This window comes from Battus philenor, unplaced genomic scaffold (genome assembly GCF_028537555.1).
Source record: "Battus philenor isolate CCGP_79_NKW_IND1 unplaced genomic scaffold, ilBatPhil1.0.hap1 SCAF_19, whole genome shotgun sequence".
NCBI classification, from domain to species: domain Eukaryota; kingdom Metazoa; phylum Arthropoda; class Insecta; order Lepidoptera; family Papilionidae; genus Battus; species Battus philenor.
Window position 1 is genome coordinate 8,428,269 of NW_027181681.1, and position 18,197 is coordinate 8,446,465.

The 18,197-nt window shown below is 31.6% G+C and overlaps 3 protein-coding genes across 3 annotated transcripts; 1 reads left to right on the forward strand and 2 right to left on the reverse strand.

The window, feature by feature from the left end:
* Positions 1 to 207: 207 nt before the first annotated feature.
* On the reverse strand, positions 208 to 5,122 carry LOC137921509 (ribitol 5-phosphate transferase FKRP). Its single transcript, XM_068764291.1, has 5 exons — positions 4,354 to 5,122; positions 3,982 to 4,164; positions 2,554 to 2,726; positions 2,012 to 2,291; positions 208 to 1,367 (listed from the first exon to the last, which is right to left on the reverse strand). Exons 1-5 carry the CDS (start codon positions 5,086 to 5,088, stop codon positions 1,245 to 1,247), a joined length of 1,494 nt encoding a protein of 497 aa, XP_068620392.1. The 5' UTR covers positions 5,089 to 5,122; the 3' UTR covers positions 208 to 1,244.
* Positions 5,123 to 6,300: 1,178 nt separating this feature from the next.
* On the forward strand, positions 6,301 to 8,753 carry LOC137921516 (ATPase ASNA1 homolog). The gene is made up of 5 exons (XM_068764302.1): positions 6,301 to 6,479; positions 6,562 to 6,667; positions 7,261 to 7,446; positions 7,706 to 7,843; positions 7,934 to 8,753. The coding sequence occupies exons 1-5, from the start codon at positions 6,361 to 6,363 to the stop codon at positions 8,387 to 8,389; spliced, it is 1,005 nt and encodes a 334-aa protein (XP_068620403.1). The 5' UTR covers positions 6,301 to 6,360; the 3' UTR covers positions 8,390 to 8,753.
* A 182-nt stretch (positions 8,754 to 8,935) lies between these two features.
* Positions 8,936 to 17,809, reverse strand: PIG-O (phosphatidylinositol glycan anchor biosynthesis class O). The gene is made up of 9 exons (XM_068764060.1): positions 17,209 to 17,809; positions 17,012 to 17,141; positions 15,839 to 16,060; positions 14,342 to 14,589; positions 12,775 to 12,926; positions 11,116 to 12,140; positions 10,335 to 10,526; positions 9,541 to 9,680; positions 8,936 to 9,453 (listed from the first exon to the last, which is right to left on the reverse strand). Exons 1-9 carry the CDS (start codon positions 17,743 to 17,745, stop codon positions 9,280 to 9,282), a joined length of 2,820 nt encoding a protein of 939 aa, XP_068620161.1. The 5' UTR covers positions 17,746 to 17,809; the 3' UTR covers positions 8,936 to 9,279.
* Between the last annotated feature and the right edge of the window lie 388 nt (positions 17,810 to 18,197).

The window sequence follows — 18,197 nt, forward strand, 5'->3', positions numbered from 1 at the left end:
TTAATAGGTTTTATAATAAAACACAATTTTATGCTATAATTTTCAGCTTTTATTCTTTGGTATATTTGAAATCAAAATATAAATTAATCTTGTCTATTTTAAAATTATTAAATGTAGGTAGCATACTTACATAATTTGTAATTTTAAATGAAAACAATATTACACTTAAAACTTACACCAAAAAAACAAGAAATCTTCCATGGTAAAGTCAAAAATTTTGCACAGTAACAAAAAATCGTTAAAATGTGATTGGTAATACATCCAGCTTATATTGTTTGCAATATCTATTAATTCACAATAAAATTTATAAACAAAACAATACCATTCTTAATGGTTTTCTTTATAATCATTACATTAATTAAATATAATAAACTAGTCAAGATGAGATCAAGAAAATTTTTCCTAGCTAATAAAGGAATTCACCTTTTGAAACATGCTAAAGTTTTAATTTAAGAGAATTTTAAAAATTTCTAGTTTGAGATCATAATTTTTATATTTAATATATTACTAACTTAAGGCCCAAATTTAGTGAGAATAATATTTAAATGTTCTCTATATCTCCTACGTTATTAAATTTTCGTAATAATTATCTGTAATATTTACTTATAAATACATGCAACACAGTAAATTAAATTAAATAATATCTCAGTGCTAATGCACTACTTAATGCAATGTTTCAAAGCTATCATCTTTCAGTAGTTTGTCATAGGTAAACATAAAAGAAATTTATGAACAACAATTAAATAATCTTTCGAGTTGCTTACAAAAATGTGCAACATGTTTGTATATATCAATACATATTGTTTGTATAAATAAATTACACTAAATTTTAAGGAACCATATGTTAATAAAAAGAGTTTTGAGAAGATAATTCCTATTGCAGAGGGCACAGTGCAATGTATTATATAAACAAGCACAGACAAATATATCAATATATTTTTCTATGTTACAAGGGATATTGGATAATTGACTTATAATAATTTAATCACCACAGTAGCTATGCTTGTATTTCTTGGGACTATGAAACCTAGATACTTTATGTTGTTTACAGAATATAAAACTATAGGAATACTGTCATTATAACACAAAATAATTGTTTTAATTTTTAAAGCAATTGCAAACATGTAGCTTATTATTTATGCTTACACAATAATACTAAAGCATAGAAGTTTTATAACAGGTACAAACAATCTTAGGTAACCTTTTCTAGAATTTAAATATATTTGTACTTTGATGTTGTAAACTCATGGGTATATTAATTTCGGACCAATCCTGTTGCATCTCTCGACGGCCGAATTGCCTAACTTTAAATCAAGAAAGGCTCGAGCGTCATTAGGTGCTGGGGCTTGTCTTCCTCCAAATTGTATCTATATAAAAATAATAACTGTCAGTTTATAATTTAATTTTTGTAATAATAAAATTTTGCATTTGAGCTATCTGTACAGTAAATGTGCAAACTGAACATTTTTTACAAAAAGGAGACAGTAATACAATTATTGCATGGAGCATTCTAAGCAATGGTAGCTTGTGGAATCGCTTTGGTGAAGCTGCGGTGAGAGAGGCATGTCACTTCTACTAGGTGGATTAGAGACATAGTTAAATTCGCAGTAATTCACTGGATGCAGGCAGCGCAAGACATGTGATCGTGGCAATATTTGAGGAAGCCTTGAACCTTGCAGTGGCCATCAAGCATCTGACATGACCATAATGAATATAATTGTTCTATTTCTCAAAATTTGTAGTTAGACAAAACACAAAACAACATCACGCATTTTAAAGATTCAAGTGGAGCATAATGATTTTTAAGTTACACATTGCCTTATCAGCCCCGTGTTTTTTAATCATACTGAGGTTTACTTCATTTTGTTCATTTCTGTTGATATAATTATGTATTAAATTTCAATTTTCTATCTGGTGTGACCTAGTGGTAGAGTATAATAATACCTGGAATCTAGAAACTAATATTACATGGAAATTGCATATAAATCATGTGAAAGTTATGACTACTAACCTGTGCCAATGGGTGTAAATGCCTTTCAGGAAATTCTTTCTGATGAGCCATTACCCAGTCTGCTGGCCACATTGTCCCATTTCTGGCAGTAAAAGGCAGCACCAAGACATATATTCTATTAGACGCTGAGTAAGCTACTCTATAATAATGGCCTTTGGTTGCTCGTTCCCATACATATCCTTCAGAATCTGCTCCTCCCCTTTGCAACCATGATACTAGTGAAACATCTGATGCATGGATGCCTATTTCAGCATATTCTGCCCATGGAAGAAGATCTCCTCTGTAACATGTGAATGTAGCAGGTATATATCATTATTATTTTTTTGGCATATCTTACAAAATTAAAGATCATTTCAGTTAATTCTACACACGAAAATAATCTTGTAAGGAAAAGTGTTCAATGAAGCTTTCATTTCACAACTCTTGCACATTCTTTAAGGAAGTAAATAATAATGAAAATACGCATTACATTTAACATTTTAATTTAAGGGAATGTTATATGGTTTTGCTAATAATAATTTTTACTGATATAAATAAATTACCTAACAACAGCACCCAATAAAGAAGTTGTTTCCAGCCAGCACCTAGCGCCTGCTTGAAGTAATGTGCGTAATACATGGGCCACCGTCCGGCGTATATTTTTGCGACAACATGGCGGTGTATTTCGGCCAGAGAGAATGTATGACGGTGTTCCTTGCACTGATGGAAAACATCTCTGGAAAAACCATATTTTCTATAATTTACTACTGTAAATTAAAAGTGTGGAGGAAGTGATGATGATGATTATTATCATCTGTTATTATCAATGGCAGATACTAAATCAACCATAAATATGATCAAAATTTTTTCTTATTATATTGATTTAAATATTAAATTTAATTATATTATCAATGCATGTGACATTAACTCTTAGCATTCCATGGATTTATAGAACAAGTGCCTGTACCTTAACCCTACTTTAGCAAGAGGGGCCGAGTATGATGGTTAAGGCTGATGGCCAGCATAGCAAAGCTCACTTCCAAATTCCTACTATTGTTGGTTTAGAAGACTCAGAAATGAACTGACCAACTGATGAACTAGCCTAAATCCTTCTGCAGAATATAGAAAGATTACACTATTGTAGCTCTCGCTCCTTCATAAAAAATATAAAAAACATAAACTGCATAAAAAATCACTATGAATTTATTACTGTTTGTATTTTTTTATTACTAGTCTTACATTGCTATTAAACATAACATATTTGGTCTCTTTTTATTTCTTGATGGAGCAAAGGCAAAACCAGCCTCAAACCTTTTTCACAGGTAAGTAAGCCTGGTGAATACCTCAGAACTCTCCACAAGGAACACTGCATTCTACTATATTACTGGGAGTTCACTGAGCTCTTTGATAGTACGGGAAGAACCTCAACTTTTGTGCTACGGCCTGGCCAAACTATTTCTCATAAATGTTCATCAAAAGTCTAATCAACAGCTGATTACCTAATAGAATAAGGCTTATCTCCAATTTTTATCGCATCTTTAATTTTGTTACTGAGAGACTAAATGTATATTTTCCAAAACTCTAATATTGCATGCCTATTGTTTCTCAACATCTGTAGGGAGATATATTTTTATGACATTTACAATGTATAAATAATGTTGGCACCCAATTATATATTCAGGTGTGCCACTAATCACCTAATGCTACACAAAACTCCTGTTTATCACTTGCTATGGATTCATAGGCTCACTGTGGCACTTAGAAAGCAACAACAAAAGGTCACTGTAATTTATTGATAAAGTAATGAGAAAAAGGAGCAATAAAAGTAATTACTGAATAGCAGAACCAATCTCTAGCCTTTTGTATTAGGTTGTATATGACTTAAGCTACAGTAAAACAAACAATTTTAAATACTTTAGAAACAACCTTAAAAAATATTACATAATTTGTATCATTCTATTAATGTTGATATTTATATGTCATAAGAGTACCTGTGTTTCTCGCTTACAGCCAAACCACTGCACTTTGCCATCTTCTCTAACTACTGTTTTGACCCCCAGCTCTTTGTAGAGAGCAATTCTAGAGTCTCTCAAACGTCTTGAAGTTTTCTGTTTAGCTGTAGGAGATTTGAGCACACTCCTACCCGATCCAAATTTCCCATCCATAATCTGAATCTAAAGTATACTTCACTTGAATTAAAACTTTTAAATTATGGTTTACAATTATTTAATGACACTTATTGTAGAATTAGTATGCAGTGTTTCTACCGTGATTAACTACTTGTACCACAATTCCAATTAAAAGTTAAATAACAAATATAATTTTCACACTCTTTAAGTTATAATAAATTAACAAATGCTTACCTTTATATTTCTAACAGAAGTTTGAAGATATAATGATTCTGGAAAAGGCATTCCAAAGGGCTGTGGGAGTGTTTGTAATAGAGAAGTTTTGATGTACAGAGCATGTTGGCCATGCACAGCATCGCACAGTTTTTTAGATGGAACCTTACTATATTGTAATGTCCAATCAACATAATTCCATTTAACTTGTTGACATAACGGACGAGAATTAGAAACAGCAATGGCTATAGCTTGAGATGGGAATGCTGAAGCAGCTACCGCCAATTGCTGCAGCACACGTCGTGATACCCGAGTTGAGTCGGGAACGATAAGCACATATTCAGTAAAAATATACGCAAGAGGATTCAAATCGCGAGGAGATGCGTCGAGCCGAAACTCCAGGGATATAATTTTAACATTACGCAAAGTTTCATTAGTGACTGAAAACTGAAAAGGAGGATATTGCAAGCTTTGACACAAAACGATTATAGGCATATTAGGAAAAGCTGAGACAAACGATTGTACACTGTCAGCAATATCATTTTCAAACTCTTCGAACTGACGAAAAACGACCGTGATTAGCTTAGACAAATGACGAGACGAACGTGATTGTTGAGCATTAGGAGATACTGTAACTTGTACTTGATAAAAATGAATCTTGGGATATAAATAGGCACACATTATAAAAGTGAAAATAACAATTGACAGAAAATAAATTTTGTAAAAATAACGACTGCGTATTAATCGACAACACATTTTTTTTCATATACATTCATTTCTTTCATAATAAAAGAAATTATCTTTAGAAAACATTAAAGGATAACAATCAACCCAGATTACTCTAGTAAGTTGTCAATGTCACATTGAATTATTTTTTAGGTTTAGGTACTAAACTTAAAATTATTCAATGACAAATAACATTAAAAATAGCAAAAAAATATTTCTAGGCGTTTTTAAAGCGAATGGTGCATATTATTTAAATAAGTTTTTTAGCTTTTTATTTCCATCTATTAAAATTTAACTTTAATTTAAATTATTTCTTTAATTTTTCATAATAATTTTATTTTAATAATACTTTCAAATAAAACTATCGTTTAAACTTAATTTTAGAATTCCTTGGCATATTTTTTAAACAAGAATTATTACGAAAGTTTATCAACTGCCCATCATAGGCATTTTTCTGATTTTCAAAAAGATCGGTTGAAAGCGGCCTGCATCCAGCGTTTTCTGACTAACCTTAACAATGTCTTGCCTATACATGGTCTCCACTTTCAATACTTTAAAGCCCAGCAACTACCTGTTCTGCCCACTTTATGGATTGCCCACTGCTGCCTTAAGTTGACAATTTACTGGGCTATTTTAGTTACCTCATTCCTCACTCGATCACGTAGAAAAGTTTTGAACATAACCCGCTCTATGATTTGTTCAGCGATTGTAAACTTGCCAATGAAGTGAGAGATCACTTTTGTGTCCTGAAAGTAATTACTTTATATTTTTGTGTGATGAAATGACTTTATGCTTTTATATTTTTGTAATGACATATAATAATATGTAAAACACGTTAATTGTAGAATTTTATTTTTAAGCAATGAGAGGTATTAAACGAGAGATTTACAGTTTCCCGGAGACTGTCCAACCGTGTTGGGTTCAGTAATCTACTTCTTAACGGTCATTAAAATAAAAAAATCGTACAATTGAATGTGATTCATTTTCAAATGCATGTGCACAGCACTTTACTTTCCGTATAAACAGATTAAATATAATTTATGAGATATTTGTATTAAAGATGATTAGACGCACGTAATAAGCTCAAAAATGTAATATAAATATCATTGCAATTTTAAGTAATGAAAACGATTTGATAATTTAACTAAGATTAAAGGCTTCATAGATAGTAAAAACGAACGTTTATAAAATTAATCTTCTATTTGTAAAACCTATTGATAATCTATGATAGAGTGATTTTGATTTTGACGCGTATCAAGTGTAACCAAAAATCATAATTTGTGATCTGAATTTTTAGTGAAAATGGAAGATAATAAAGATTTTGAGCCCTTGGAACCTTCTCTGCGCAATGTTATTGAACAGAAATCGTTGCGATGGATATTTGTCGGAGGAAAAGGAGGTGTAGGTAAAACGACGTGCAGGCAAGCGATTAATCAATCTACATAAACCTCCCTGAATATTTTTCTTTAATTTATTATTATTTAAAATAATTTATGTTTGCAGTTGTAGCTTGGCCGTTCAGTTATCCAAAGTTCGAGAATCAGTGTTAATTATTTCAACTGACCCTGCTCATAACATCTCTGATGCATTTGATCAGAAATTTTCTAAGGTATTTATTAAAAACTTGCTAATATTCATGTTTAAGTTAAAAATATAAATTTTAAAGGGACATAAGTGTCAAGTAGGTATCAAAAGATAACTATTACATTAATTTTTGTGCAATGTATGCTGACAATGATTCAACTGTTGTTAAAAAATATGATGAAAAAAATATTCAATTATCTGTATAATCAAGATAGATATGATTCTTTTACTAGTTTTGCATGAAATCTTAAATAAGCTAATAACCTAACCAAGCTAACCTTTTCTCTATTTCTTTTACGGTATTTTGTCATTTGTTTTAAAGCAGCAGATAAACCAACACCTAAATGCATATATTACTAATTTCTGACATAAACAAGGCGTTTTTTCATGTATTAGTAGTAAAACAGACATCAAAAGGTTTTTTTAGAGGCTAAAAGCATCAAATATGAAAATGAATGTCAAACTTAATCTAAAGCTCTTTGGTTTGCTCATATTAAATGAAATATATAGTCATCTTTTAGAATATAAGCTTTTCCAGCATTAACACAATCCATGATCACTTGTTATACCATTTATTGCATTATGAAACAAATTTAGCTGAGACATTTATATTAACAGGTACCCACTAAAGTGAAAGGTTTTGACAATTTATTTGCAATGGAAATTGATCCTAATGTGGGCCTAACTGAACTACCTGAAGAATATTTTGAAGGGGAAACAGAAGCAATGAGACTTGGTAAAGGTGTAATGCAAGAGATAGTTGGAGCATTTCCAGGAATTGATGAAGCTATGAGTTATGCAGAGGTAATATAAGAAATGTTAAATGCATTTAGCATCTTTATGTTTACAACTTAATATAGGTTTCTTAAAGAGAATTCACTATATTTTATTAATTTGTTGCTTGTACATGGATCAAAGTAATAAAAATATCTTTAGAAATGAAATTACACAAAACCAATACAAAGTTGTCTGATAAACTGAACAGTCATTTAGTCAACTGTTTCTGAAATTAAGGACAGTTTTATACTTTTAATAATTAAAATTTATATTCTTAAAACTCCAGGTAATGAAATTAGTTAAAGGAATGAACTTCAGTGCTGTTGTTTTTGATACTGCTCCAACAGGCCACACACTTCGTTTACTTTCATTCCCTCAAGTTGTTGAGCGTGGCCTTGGTAAATTGATGAAATTGAAGTCAAAGGTATTATGAAAATTCTTTACTTATTATAAAATAATTAATATTGTCTTATTTCAAAGGAATAAATGTTAAAGACTTGCAATTTTATTACAGGTTGCTCCGTTTATCAATCAGGCCGCTACACTCTTTGGATTGTCAGAATTCAATTCTGATATGTTCAGCAACAAAATGGATGAAATGTTATCTGTTATTAGACAAGTTAATGCTCAGTTTAAAGATCCCAATCAAACAACATTTGTGTGTGTATGTATAGCTGAATTTCTGTCATTGTATGAGACAGAGCGTTTAGTTCAAGAGCTAACTCGTTGTGGAATAGACACACATAACATTATTGTAAATCAGTTATTACTCCGAACGTCAGCACCGTGTGAACTCTGTGCTGCCAGACACAAAGTTCAGGAGAAGTACTTGGAGCAAATCGCTGATCTTTATGAAGACTTCCATGTTACAAAGCTTCCATTATTGGATAAAGAAGTCAGAGGAGCAGCTGCTGTTAATTCTTTTTCAGAGTATTTATTGAAACCTTATGTCCCACCCACCACAACATAGACAGTTTCACTCAAACCATTTTTATTATTGTCAAGTCTGTATTATTTTACAATGTTTTTAAATTAGTAGAAGCTGTTTGTTCTGTTCTGATGGTTTTAAATGGTAAATTCGGACTGGTTTTATATTAATGTATGGGTTTCATTGTCATAACCTATGAGGATTTTATTTTAAAACAAAATTTTGTCCAATTCTTATTTAGGAGAAGCCACAGAAATATTTTTTAAATTCAACACTGTGGTAGGCTGTTTAATTGATTTTGTATTAAGCACTTTATAGATAGTTATCAAAATATATTATTGTACAACAAACGAATAAATGTAATATATTCCATGTACATTTAATAAATAAATTAAAAGTATTCAAAGATTTGTTTTACATTAATGATGTATCTTCTGCATACCATGGTTATAAATAATACACAAATAAACAATGAGCTGTAACAATTTATTAATACTGTTAATAAATAAAATATGGCAGTGTCCATTCTATGATGTTAACATTTTTTTTAATTCAATACAAAAGTATTATGCATTTAAGCTGCACTAAATAAGTCTCACGTTAAAAATTAACAACCATTAACGACATTTCTTACGAAATATCATTTAAAAATCAACATAAAATAGAAAGTACTGTTATTTATGTCCCTTTTTTTAAACCCATAATACTAATATTTTTTAAAGAAATAAATCGTGCTTTCAAATTAGAATTATTCTTTCTTTAAAATATAAAAATTGTGAAAGCCAATGCTAAAAATTTAATATTCACCTAAATGGCAGTAATTTGAAGTAACGCATGTAATAATAATATTCATTAATCATAAATAACTTGATAAATATTAAAAAGAAATTAACAGTGCATAATTATTTTTTATAGAAATAATTTTGCTCATGTCAACTGTTCCGCTGTTGTTTTGGTAAATGCCAAGCCGTAAGGGTAGCTCCTAATACAGTACCAAGGAAAGCTGCGACACATGCACCACTTTCAAATAACAATTTGGGCGTGAAAACTCCCCATATCATAAGATGTCGGCAGTGAATTGTCGCTGATATGGCCGAAACGAAAACCTGTTGATCAATAAATATATTTTTATAACAAACTTAACTTTATTTTATATAAATATAATTTTATATCTAATAAATAATTTAACTCACCCTGATTGCAAAACAAAGTGCAAATTTAAGACACAAGGAAAATACCGCTGCCATTTGTGTTCGGGGTCCTAAAGATGACACTTCATTTTTTCCCCATAGCACTAGTAAGGGTGCTGTCGCTCCAAACAGCAAAGGCATTCCTTTGAAATTTAACATATTATTACTATTCCGTTATCACGATAAACCGCTTACAGGAAAACTTAAATTATATATACACAATGTAAGTACTAAAAGCGAAAACAAGTTCTGTTTACTGGACTGGATTTCATTAAGTGGCTATGAGCAATTCTATGTACACGCTTTTACAAGATCCCGAATGATTCAAAAATCTCTATTTCTAGGTTTAAAAGAAACGTTAAAGAACTTATGTGTGCTTGGGGTTCATCATCATTATGTCGCGTCAACCGGATCGTGGTAGAACAAGAACCTTTCGAACACAACGGTTGTCGATCGCATAAGCTATGCTCCACGCCCGCTTAAGGTTACTACAGTGTAAATGGCTTCGTAGAATATGCCACAACTTGGACATGGTCTGTTCGATTTCAGAAATTGAAGTATTTATAAATACTTTTTTTTTAAATTCACAGAATTCTTTTCGCTCGTTCTTCTCGGGTCTGAGATATTCGTCATCAGATCATGAGCGAAGTGTGAAGTTAAAAAGAGATGAAATCCTTTGCATATTGAATAAAAAAAATTTTGAACTTAAAACCAAAAATGTACATTGATACAAAAACACCGCAGAAAAGATCTTTCGTTAGCTTATAAACTTTATTAAAATAAATGTCGAAACTAACCAAAAAGATGGAGCGATGTGAGGGCAACCGTGATGACAGGACCAATTGTTAAGTAATTAGGGTCTCCTGCGTGGAATACTGGCGCCCACCTGATATGTCCCAAAGTTGCGTGGTGGCCTGTGGCGTAAAAATTATACGAGGCGAACAGTGCCCATAAACACGCCACGCTTGAGTTGCATCGAGCGGCCAAAGCTGGAATTCAAAATTATATTACATTCATTGCTTCATTATAGTAAAAATAAAATCTTATAATTACAGTATTTCATTCCGAATAAAATTTATCTGTTCTAAACTAATCACGTTGCTTTATTATTTTTGATTGCAATGTAGTTAACTTACATTATTAAATACATTTCGTAAATATTATTCAACTTCACCCAACTCTTTTTGCTTGATTTTTTTGTTTCAGCACGGACTCTTAAAAAATCTTTTAATACTAATTTTGACAGCATTTAAACGTGCACGCTTATTATGAAGTAGTGATAAATAGTTACAAAATTAATAAATTTTTACATATGGATTTTTCTTTTTGTTTTATAAAGGCTTACTATTACTACTTTTTCATTGTTTTTCTGCAAAATATTTAGTTTACTCTCATTTTTCGGAATTTTTTAAAGTCGTGGTATAGACCCCCAAGCTAACCATATGTCCCATGTATTATGTTTTAGCAACTTTTCTAAGTAATGTATCTACCATGTAAAAAGAATTAGGTGTATTAAAAATTGTTTAAAAAATCAGTTTATGTAGTATCAAAATAATAATAATTAAGTGCATAACTTACAAAATTTAGGCGAACCTTCAGTCTTCAATAACGAAACCACGTTGAGGGTCAGGAAACCTGAGAGAAGAGCTAAAGCAGCGGCAGGGGCGTAACTAGCTCCCAATACCAAAACATTAGCAAGGTACAGCAGTAAACCAAGTATCACCAGTGGCATTGTGGCACCGCGCCTATCCCTCTTCCACAATAATATAAACATTACTGCAAGAACTAACCAGGCCAACCTCGCTAACAGTTTTGATTGCGTTGGTGACCCAAGCGAACCCCACCCGACGGCCCAGTGGCCACAGACCAAGACACCTCCTAAAGCCACTCCATAGCCTTGCCATGCTGTGTGTCGCCGAGCGATAGCTACAGTAGCGCTCACGGACCCTAAAGCTAATACTAAAGCTGCTCTTGAAGCTTGGCCAGTCGGAGCGCCTTCTCCGGCTGTCCAACAATCTCCTTGCTCCTCCCTACAACCTCTATATAACCGCGTGGTGGATATAGCGATCCCACAAAAAATCCACAGCGCTAATGCCTTTACAGTACCAATGTTCCAAGCCATAACGCCCATTACAGTAAACGACAAAAACGATAGAGTAGCTCCCTCTTCAATAACGTAACTGTTTGAAACCAGCACTGCAGCAGAGGCGACTAAAGCTGCTCTCGAGAACCTCTCATAGAATTGTGACCTGCCTTCATACCACCGCTGGGTAATACCATCCCAATGCATAATTATTAAAACACAAACCAGGCCACCAGAAATTACGCCTGTACTCAAAATAATCGAATGTTCAAGATCGTCTAAGTAATTAAAATAAAATAAATTATAACAAACAACCACACAAATCACCACAGATATCAAGCCAGTAGGGACGAAAGAACTAGCGAAAATATTGGAGATCCGCTCGAATGGCACGCCCTCAGTGACGAGCCAATTGAAAAAAATAGCTATTAATAGCAACAGCAGCGCCCTCAGCATAGACAGAGAGTCGAATTCCACCCAAACTTCTCTAAACGTATTGCGAATATTTTTCATCAGATCCCTGTAACAATATACATAATTTTGTTACTCACTTCAAATTATCACATTTTAAATACCAAGTTTATGCAACAGAAATAGTTTTAATAATAAAAGTAAATGCGGGTATACTACTTCAGTCTTATATCAGCATACCTTCATTAGCATACAGCAGCAACATAATTAGCGAGAGACAAAAAAAGTCGTATACAAAATAAATCCAGTATCATGTGTTTTTCTCTAAACTATAACTACAATAATTTGTTATTATATTCGTCATTATCATATTAGCCAATAGACGCACACTACAAGGCATAGGCTTCTCTCATAGATCGCCACGATGATCGGTCTTGCACTGCACGCACCCTGTGACTTCCACCGACATTAACTATGTCGTCGGGTGTCATAGTGCGGGGCCTACCCACGCCTTGTCAACCGGCACGTGGTCACCACCCGAGAACCTTTTGGCCATCGGTTGCACGACCGACATGACTCGTCCACTGCAACTTCAGACGAGTAACCTTGATTCTGCAGACTCATTTCTGATTCAAAATCGCAATATCTTATAATCGCATTATTGTATTACATTTACTTTATTTTACTAATTTCGACCCCAATAACTAAACTTAGATCTAGGGCATTTCCAAAATTGTACATACCTAACATCAGATATGTAATTCTGACATTCTAAATCAGTTTTAACGCTGACTGCTTTTTCTATTTGATCCCTGGTCGCATTTATTAGATAAGCAAGTTTATCTAACGGCACTTGCTGCGATTCTTCACCATATCTAATTAAATATTTTGTTACCTAAAATATAAAATAGAATTAAATTTAATATATAATAAATCATTTTGCTTAGTTTGTAATGTATTGATTTGTGTATGCTATATTACATAAAACATAAAATATTAACCACTCTTGGTTGGCCTTGTATTCATGATTATTTTTACATATTAAAGTACACAGTATTAAAGTTTACACTTAAATTTGTATGAATATCAATATAAGAGTATTTTATACTGTATATCATTTCACTACAGCAATGGAAAGCAAATATGCAATAAAATTAATAAAACAAAAAAAAACTAATACTTGATATAAAACAGATTAATTTAAACTCTTATTTTGATATCCATACAAATTGCCTCAATAGATACAGTATTCAACTTAACAAATTTAAGTAATTTGTATTTTTCGCCACCAACACAAAACATATTTTACTACACTTATTCTATAAAATCTACTTAATTGCTATGTCAACTTTTCTACATATTCTATTAATATTAATTCTATTGTGCCCTTGCTTTCCATTGCTAGAATGGAATGCCATACAGTATTTTATACTAAAGTAGTTCTATTTTATACATTTCAATAGACTTATTCCATTAATATCGTCACTTTATTTTCTATTTTTGGAGTGTGTTATCGATTTTCCAAATAAATGCCATTTGGCACACTATTAAAAACTATTTCTTAAGTTGACTACCTCCTATAGTTTTTCCATTTTATGATCTTAATTTTTTGCAACTAGCAGCCGGCTTTGACTGGTCACAACCGGCGCGAGACCTGTGTGATTTTTTTTTATCATATCTTTCTTGCCAGGGTGCACTGAGCTGCCGTATCTGGCCAAAGGTTAGAGAACTATATATTCCATGAGAGCGTGGAGATGTTGCCTAAGCACATCGTCGGAGAGAACCTCAGGCATCGCACCGAGTTTTACCGCATTATACATTAATTTATAAGTATATTAACATGAAATAATTAAATATCTTTTATACCAATATTTAAATGTAAGAGTATTCATAGTACAAACGACTTTGGGTCTCATTGGCAAGCTCTCAGTCACTCAATGAGCCATGGTGGAACTATGCTCCATATTTCTTTACAATATAGAATTAGGAAAGACGAGATCCGTCGACAAACTTAAGTTACCGACATAACCAAGCCGCTTATCTTATTGAAGTGGCAATGAGGAGGCCATATTATGCACAGAACAAATGATTACTTAATAGTAAATTTTTGGAACCATCTCTTTTGTTAAAATCAATTCAATTTGCCTGACAGATAATTGACTAACATTATACATTGTCATATATATTTGTAAGCCCTGATGGTAAAACATTACTCGCTTTTATTATCATTTGGTATTTGAGACCTGTAACTACATATGTTTTAATAAATAAATTATTCATTATTATTGTGCACATACTAACTATTAGTACCTGTTTTAAATTATTACTGAGGTGCAACAATGTCAAGGATGTAGACATCTTTGGCAACACCGTGAACAAAAGGTTTCCTAGAGAGGGCGCTGGTGGAGGTCGCCCCAGCACAGCACTCAAAGTTGGAGCGAGATCTGTCTGCTGCACCTCTTTGCCTACTGCCTCTTTAATGTCTCCACCAAGACCGGAGCCTCTGTACACAAACATTGCTGCTGTACGTTCGGCTTTACTTTCGCCTCCGTGGTCACCTGAAAAAGAGGCTTTATTTAAAGTATTGATTTAGATGCTGTTTTTTATGTTTAGTTCTTAATATAAGCGACATCATCACGTTCCACAAGCATTAAAACGTAAAAGGTGATGAATGGTTATTCTGACTTTATATACTACTTGTCTTTGACACCATTACTATTACATTTACTACTTTTTTGGTTCCCAGTTACGTGATGGACACCATTAGTTTAACAACATTAGTTTTCACAAAAAATATTTCAATTATTAAGTGTTGTATGTAATTATACAGGCGAAATTATTTAAAATTACATACATAAAAACTTTTAATTTTATACAGTATTTAATTTAAAAATTATTTTTCTACAACTGCGTTATTCTATTTATAACTGTTAATTACACATTTATCCATTGCCCATGTCTTTCCATTCTTGTGACTAAGTGCCATTATTAATATTTAACAGCTACTTAAATTATGTATATTAAAACTAATATCTATATTGATTATATATAAATAAATATAATAATATATATATACATACGCACCAAAATTTTTATATATGTATGTAAAATAATAAATATATATATGTGTATATATATACACAGTCTACATTATTTTAATCACGTGAGATAAAAGTATGTTGTATAAAATTTTAACAAGCTGACATCTGAATGTCGGCATTGTTATTCCTGCAAAGAGCTACCAGAAGCTAGGAAGGCAGTTCTACGAAAAGAGCCAGCGAGACACTCAACAATTGATCTTCACAAATATAGTTTTTATGTGTTTGATGATTTATTAACAATATTTAATTCTGTGCATTAACATCAGCATAGTATCTATTCTTGAATAGATTAATATACTTTTTTCAATAATATTTTTTTAATATTGGTTATAATTCTATCCAGTGGTAGATCTGAAATGGATAGTGCAATTACATTGTACATATGTCTTGTGCCATATCTGGTTACCAATACCATTAGCGGCAGTAATATAATACTATTTTAAACAATAGATAGTATTTTTTTTTTTCGGGATAAATATAACATTTGTCCTGCAAAGATGTGAATAGCAATGTTTTTGGATATAAATATATGTTAGTTAATCTAGTTTTGATCACTATGATTATAAGCTGTTGAGTGTTATTTAGGCATCAGAAATTAGAGAATTGGTTGTGTGATACAAAATAACGGAACAACAAGAGTTAACATAGGAACTAAGATGTACTATACATGTATCTATATAACAAATAATTTATAATTATATCATACCTGTCTCAGTCATTCCATGGTCACCAATAACACAGAGCAATACATCTGAAGGAAGGATGTTAATAATTTTCTGTAGTCTTGTATTGGTTTCTTCTAGTTTTCTTGCCATCTCTGGATGATTAGGGCCATACCGATGTCCAGCATGATCCACACCGAGGTAGTGTGCCACTAGCAAGTCCCAATCATCTTTCTTAAGCTCATCATATATTTTTGAATCTATTTCTGTAATATAATAATTCAAAATGTTCAGTAAATCATGATTTTAATTAATCAATACACATATGTAGACATAATAATAATACACATAAAATTCACTTTTACATGTGTTATTATTAAACTATGATTTTAGTTAGCTTTTGTTAAAAATTGACAAGACACTTAAAGCAGACCCAAAGATGTACTTATGCCATGCTCAAGGATCAAATGGAAAAAATCATGTATAGCTATAAAACATAGTTTTTGCAAAACAGTTGCAAAGTTTTTTTTATGCGGTGGATAGGGACAACATTAAATTATACATGATAATAACTCAATACCCTAAAAACTAATTAGAAATGTACAAGTATTGTCTTTCTTGTGGTAAACTGGTTCAAAATCGTCACTTGTATATACTACCTCATACTTATGAAATTTTGCTTAAAAAAATCTTCTCTGGTGTGAAATTAAAAAGTTTTTAATTTGCATTGTGATTTAATCATAAAAATCATATAAATGTCCAGCTTAATTAGTATTTGAATTATTACTACAAGAAAAAAATAAAATTTACAATTTAAATAATAAGCTATTTCATTGATATTCACAAAAACAGGATAAAGCATACACACACTACATATCATTCTCAAGGATATTGCAAACTAAGTCAATATTATCCTAAGATAAATTAGTATCGTTAAAAAGGACAATATTTATGAAAAAATATTAAAAGAGATGATGTAGTTAAACAGAAGAAAACATTGTAATTATTACTTTATAATTAATTTTGTAAAACATCATTCACTAAAATAAATAAATCTATAAGTAATATATTGAATATTAAGTAAGTTAATGAGTAAAACAGGATATGGAAAGTGTGAATATTGTGTATTATACAGTAGTTGATTTATTGCATATGTTCAGACATCAAAAAAGCAAATGTGACAGCAAGATAAATGAGAAAATAATTAAATTATTTACCATTGTCTACTGTGTCAAGATCCCAAGTATGAAATGAATAGAGAGCATGGGAACGAAGCCACCTTCCTGGCATAAGCCGAGACCATGTATCATCACCCAACAAAACTGCTTTTCCCCCATTTTTTGCTATCTACAAATTACATAGTTATATGAACAAGACTTAAAATGAATCAAGTGTAAATAAAGATGATAAATACCTGGTCAACAAAATTGTCTTCTTGTAGTTCCATTGCAGCAAAATTAGAACTTGCATCTACAAAAGTTGGCAAGGAGCCCGTGACTAAAGCTTTTACTCGCTGAAGAGTTGTGGTAGGCGGATCTGCCATAAACCGATAAAGACGTGTACGCTCAGGCCATTGCTCTAGAGTTTTCTGAATGATAGGTAAACGATTTTGGTAGTGCAAAGGCTTTTCTATTTTGTGATCGTACTCAGCAAAATCATACCGAAGAGCGTCTACTAAAACCACAACAACTTTATTGTGATTAGGAGCGCATATTAAAGGCGCGCCAAAATTAGAGGCTATGTGTCTTATTTTAACATCATCGCTGCAAGTATCTGTATTTTTCAGGTAAAATTTTCCGTCGCAATCTATTTTACTTAGTGGAATGCATTCTGATAAATCGTTGAAAGTTTTCCTAGATAAAAGAAAACCATGACCGAACATTAGAATAGCAGCTACAATCAGATAAGAAAACCATATGAGATAGAAAACAAAATTCCATTTCTCTTTCATTGTTTTCGCTTTTCTTATTTTAATGTGATTTATAGAATTGTATTTAATTTAATAAGCAAAACAATTATCCATAAATAAATTTATAAAATATCATTTTTTAGCTGAATCGTTAACTGTCAAAATAACAGTTGATGTTTGCTAATTTTTTCTTTTTAAGAAGTCGTCATGGTATTAGTCACAAGCTTTTTACCAACGTTGAAGTATCACTATCCGTAAAAATTTTGAAACATTATTTTAAACCATACTATATAATTAATACAAAAAATTAAATAATTTAAAAAAATTAGATTAAATATTAAATCGACTTTATTCCATTTATATTGGTTTTTTTCGTCAGTTATATTTCACTAAGCCTATGAATTTATGCGCTGGCCATTTACTATATATTTAGCATAATTGAAAGCTAATATTTAAAATTAAATTTTCCTTCATTGAACGGATTTTTTTCTTAA

Excerpts from the sequence above, each read along its gene's own strand:
- LOC137921509 (XM_068764291.1), bottom strand. The coding sequence starts at position 5,088 with ATGTGTTGTCGATTAATACGCAGTCGTTATTTTTACAAAATTTATTTT. Across the intron at positions 4,165-4,353 it reads CTTCTGTTAGAAATATAAAG|ATTCAGATTATGGATGGGAA; the intron begins GTAAGCATTTGT and ends AGTATACTTTAG. Across the intron at positions 1,368-2,011 it reads ATTTACACCCATTGGCACAG|ATACAATTTGGAGGAAGACA; the intron begins GTTAGTAGTCAT and ends ATTTTTATATAG.
- PIG-O (XM_068764060.1), bottom strand. The coding sequence starts at position 17,745 with ATGAAAGAGAAATGGAATTTTGTTTTCTATCTCATATGGTTTTCTTAT. Across the intron at positions 16,061-17,011 it reads TCTTGACACAGTAGACAATG|AAATAGATTCAAAAATATAT; the intron begins GTAAATAATTTA and ends ATTATATTACAG. Across the intron at positions 9,454-9,540 it reads CACTTTGTTTTGCAATCAGG|GTTTTCGTTTCGGCCATATC; the intron begins GTGAGTTAAATT and ends ATTGATCAACAG.
- LOC137921516 (XM_068764302.1), top strand. The coding sequence starts at position 6,361 with ATGGAAGATAATAAAGATTTTGAGCCCTTGGAACCTTCTCTGCGCAAT. Across the intron at positions 6,480-6,561 it reads GTAGGTAAAACGACGTGCAG|TTGTAGCTTGGCCGTTCAGT; the intron begins GCAAGCGATTAA and ends TTATGTTTGCAG. Across the intron at positions 7,447-7,705 it reads AAGCTATGAGTTATGCAGAG|GTAATGAAATTAGTTAAAGG; the intron begins GTAATATAAGAA and ends TTAAAACTCCAG.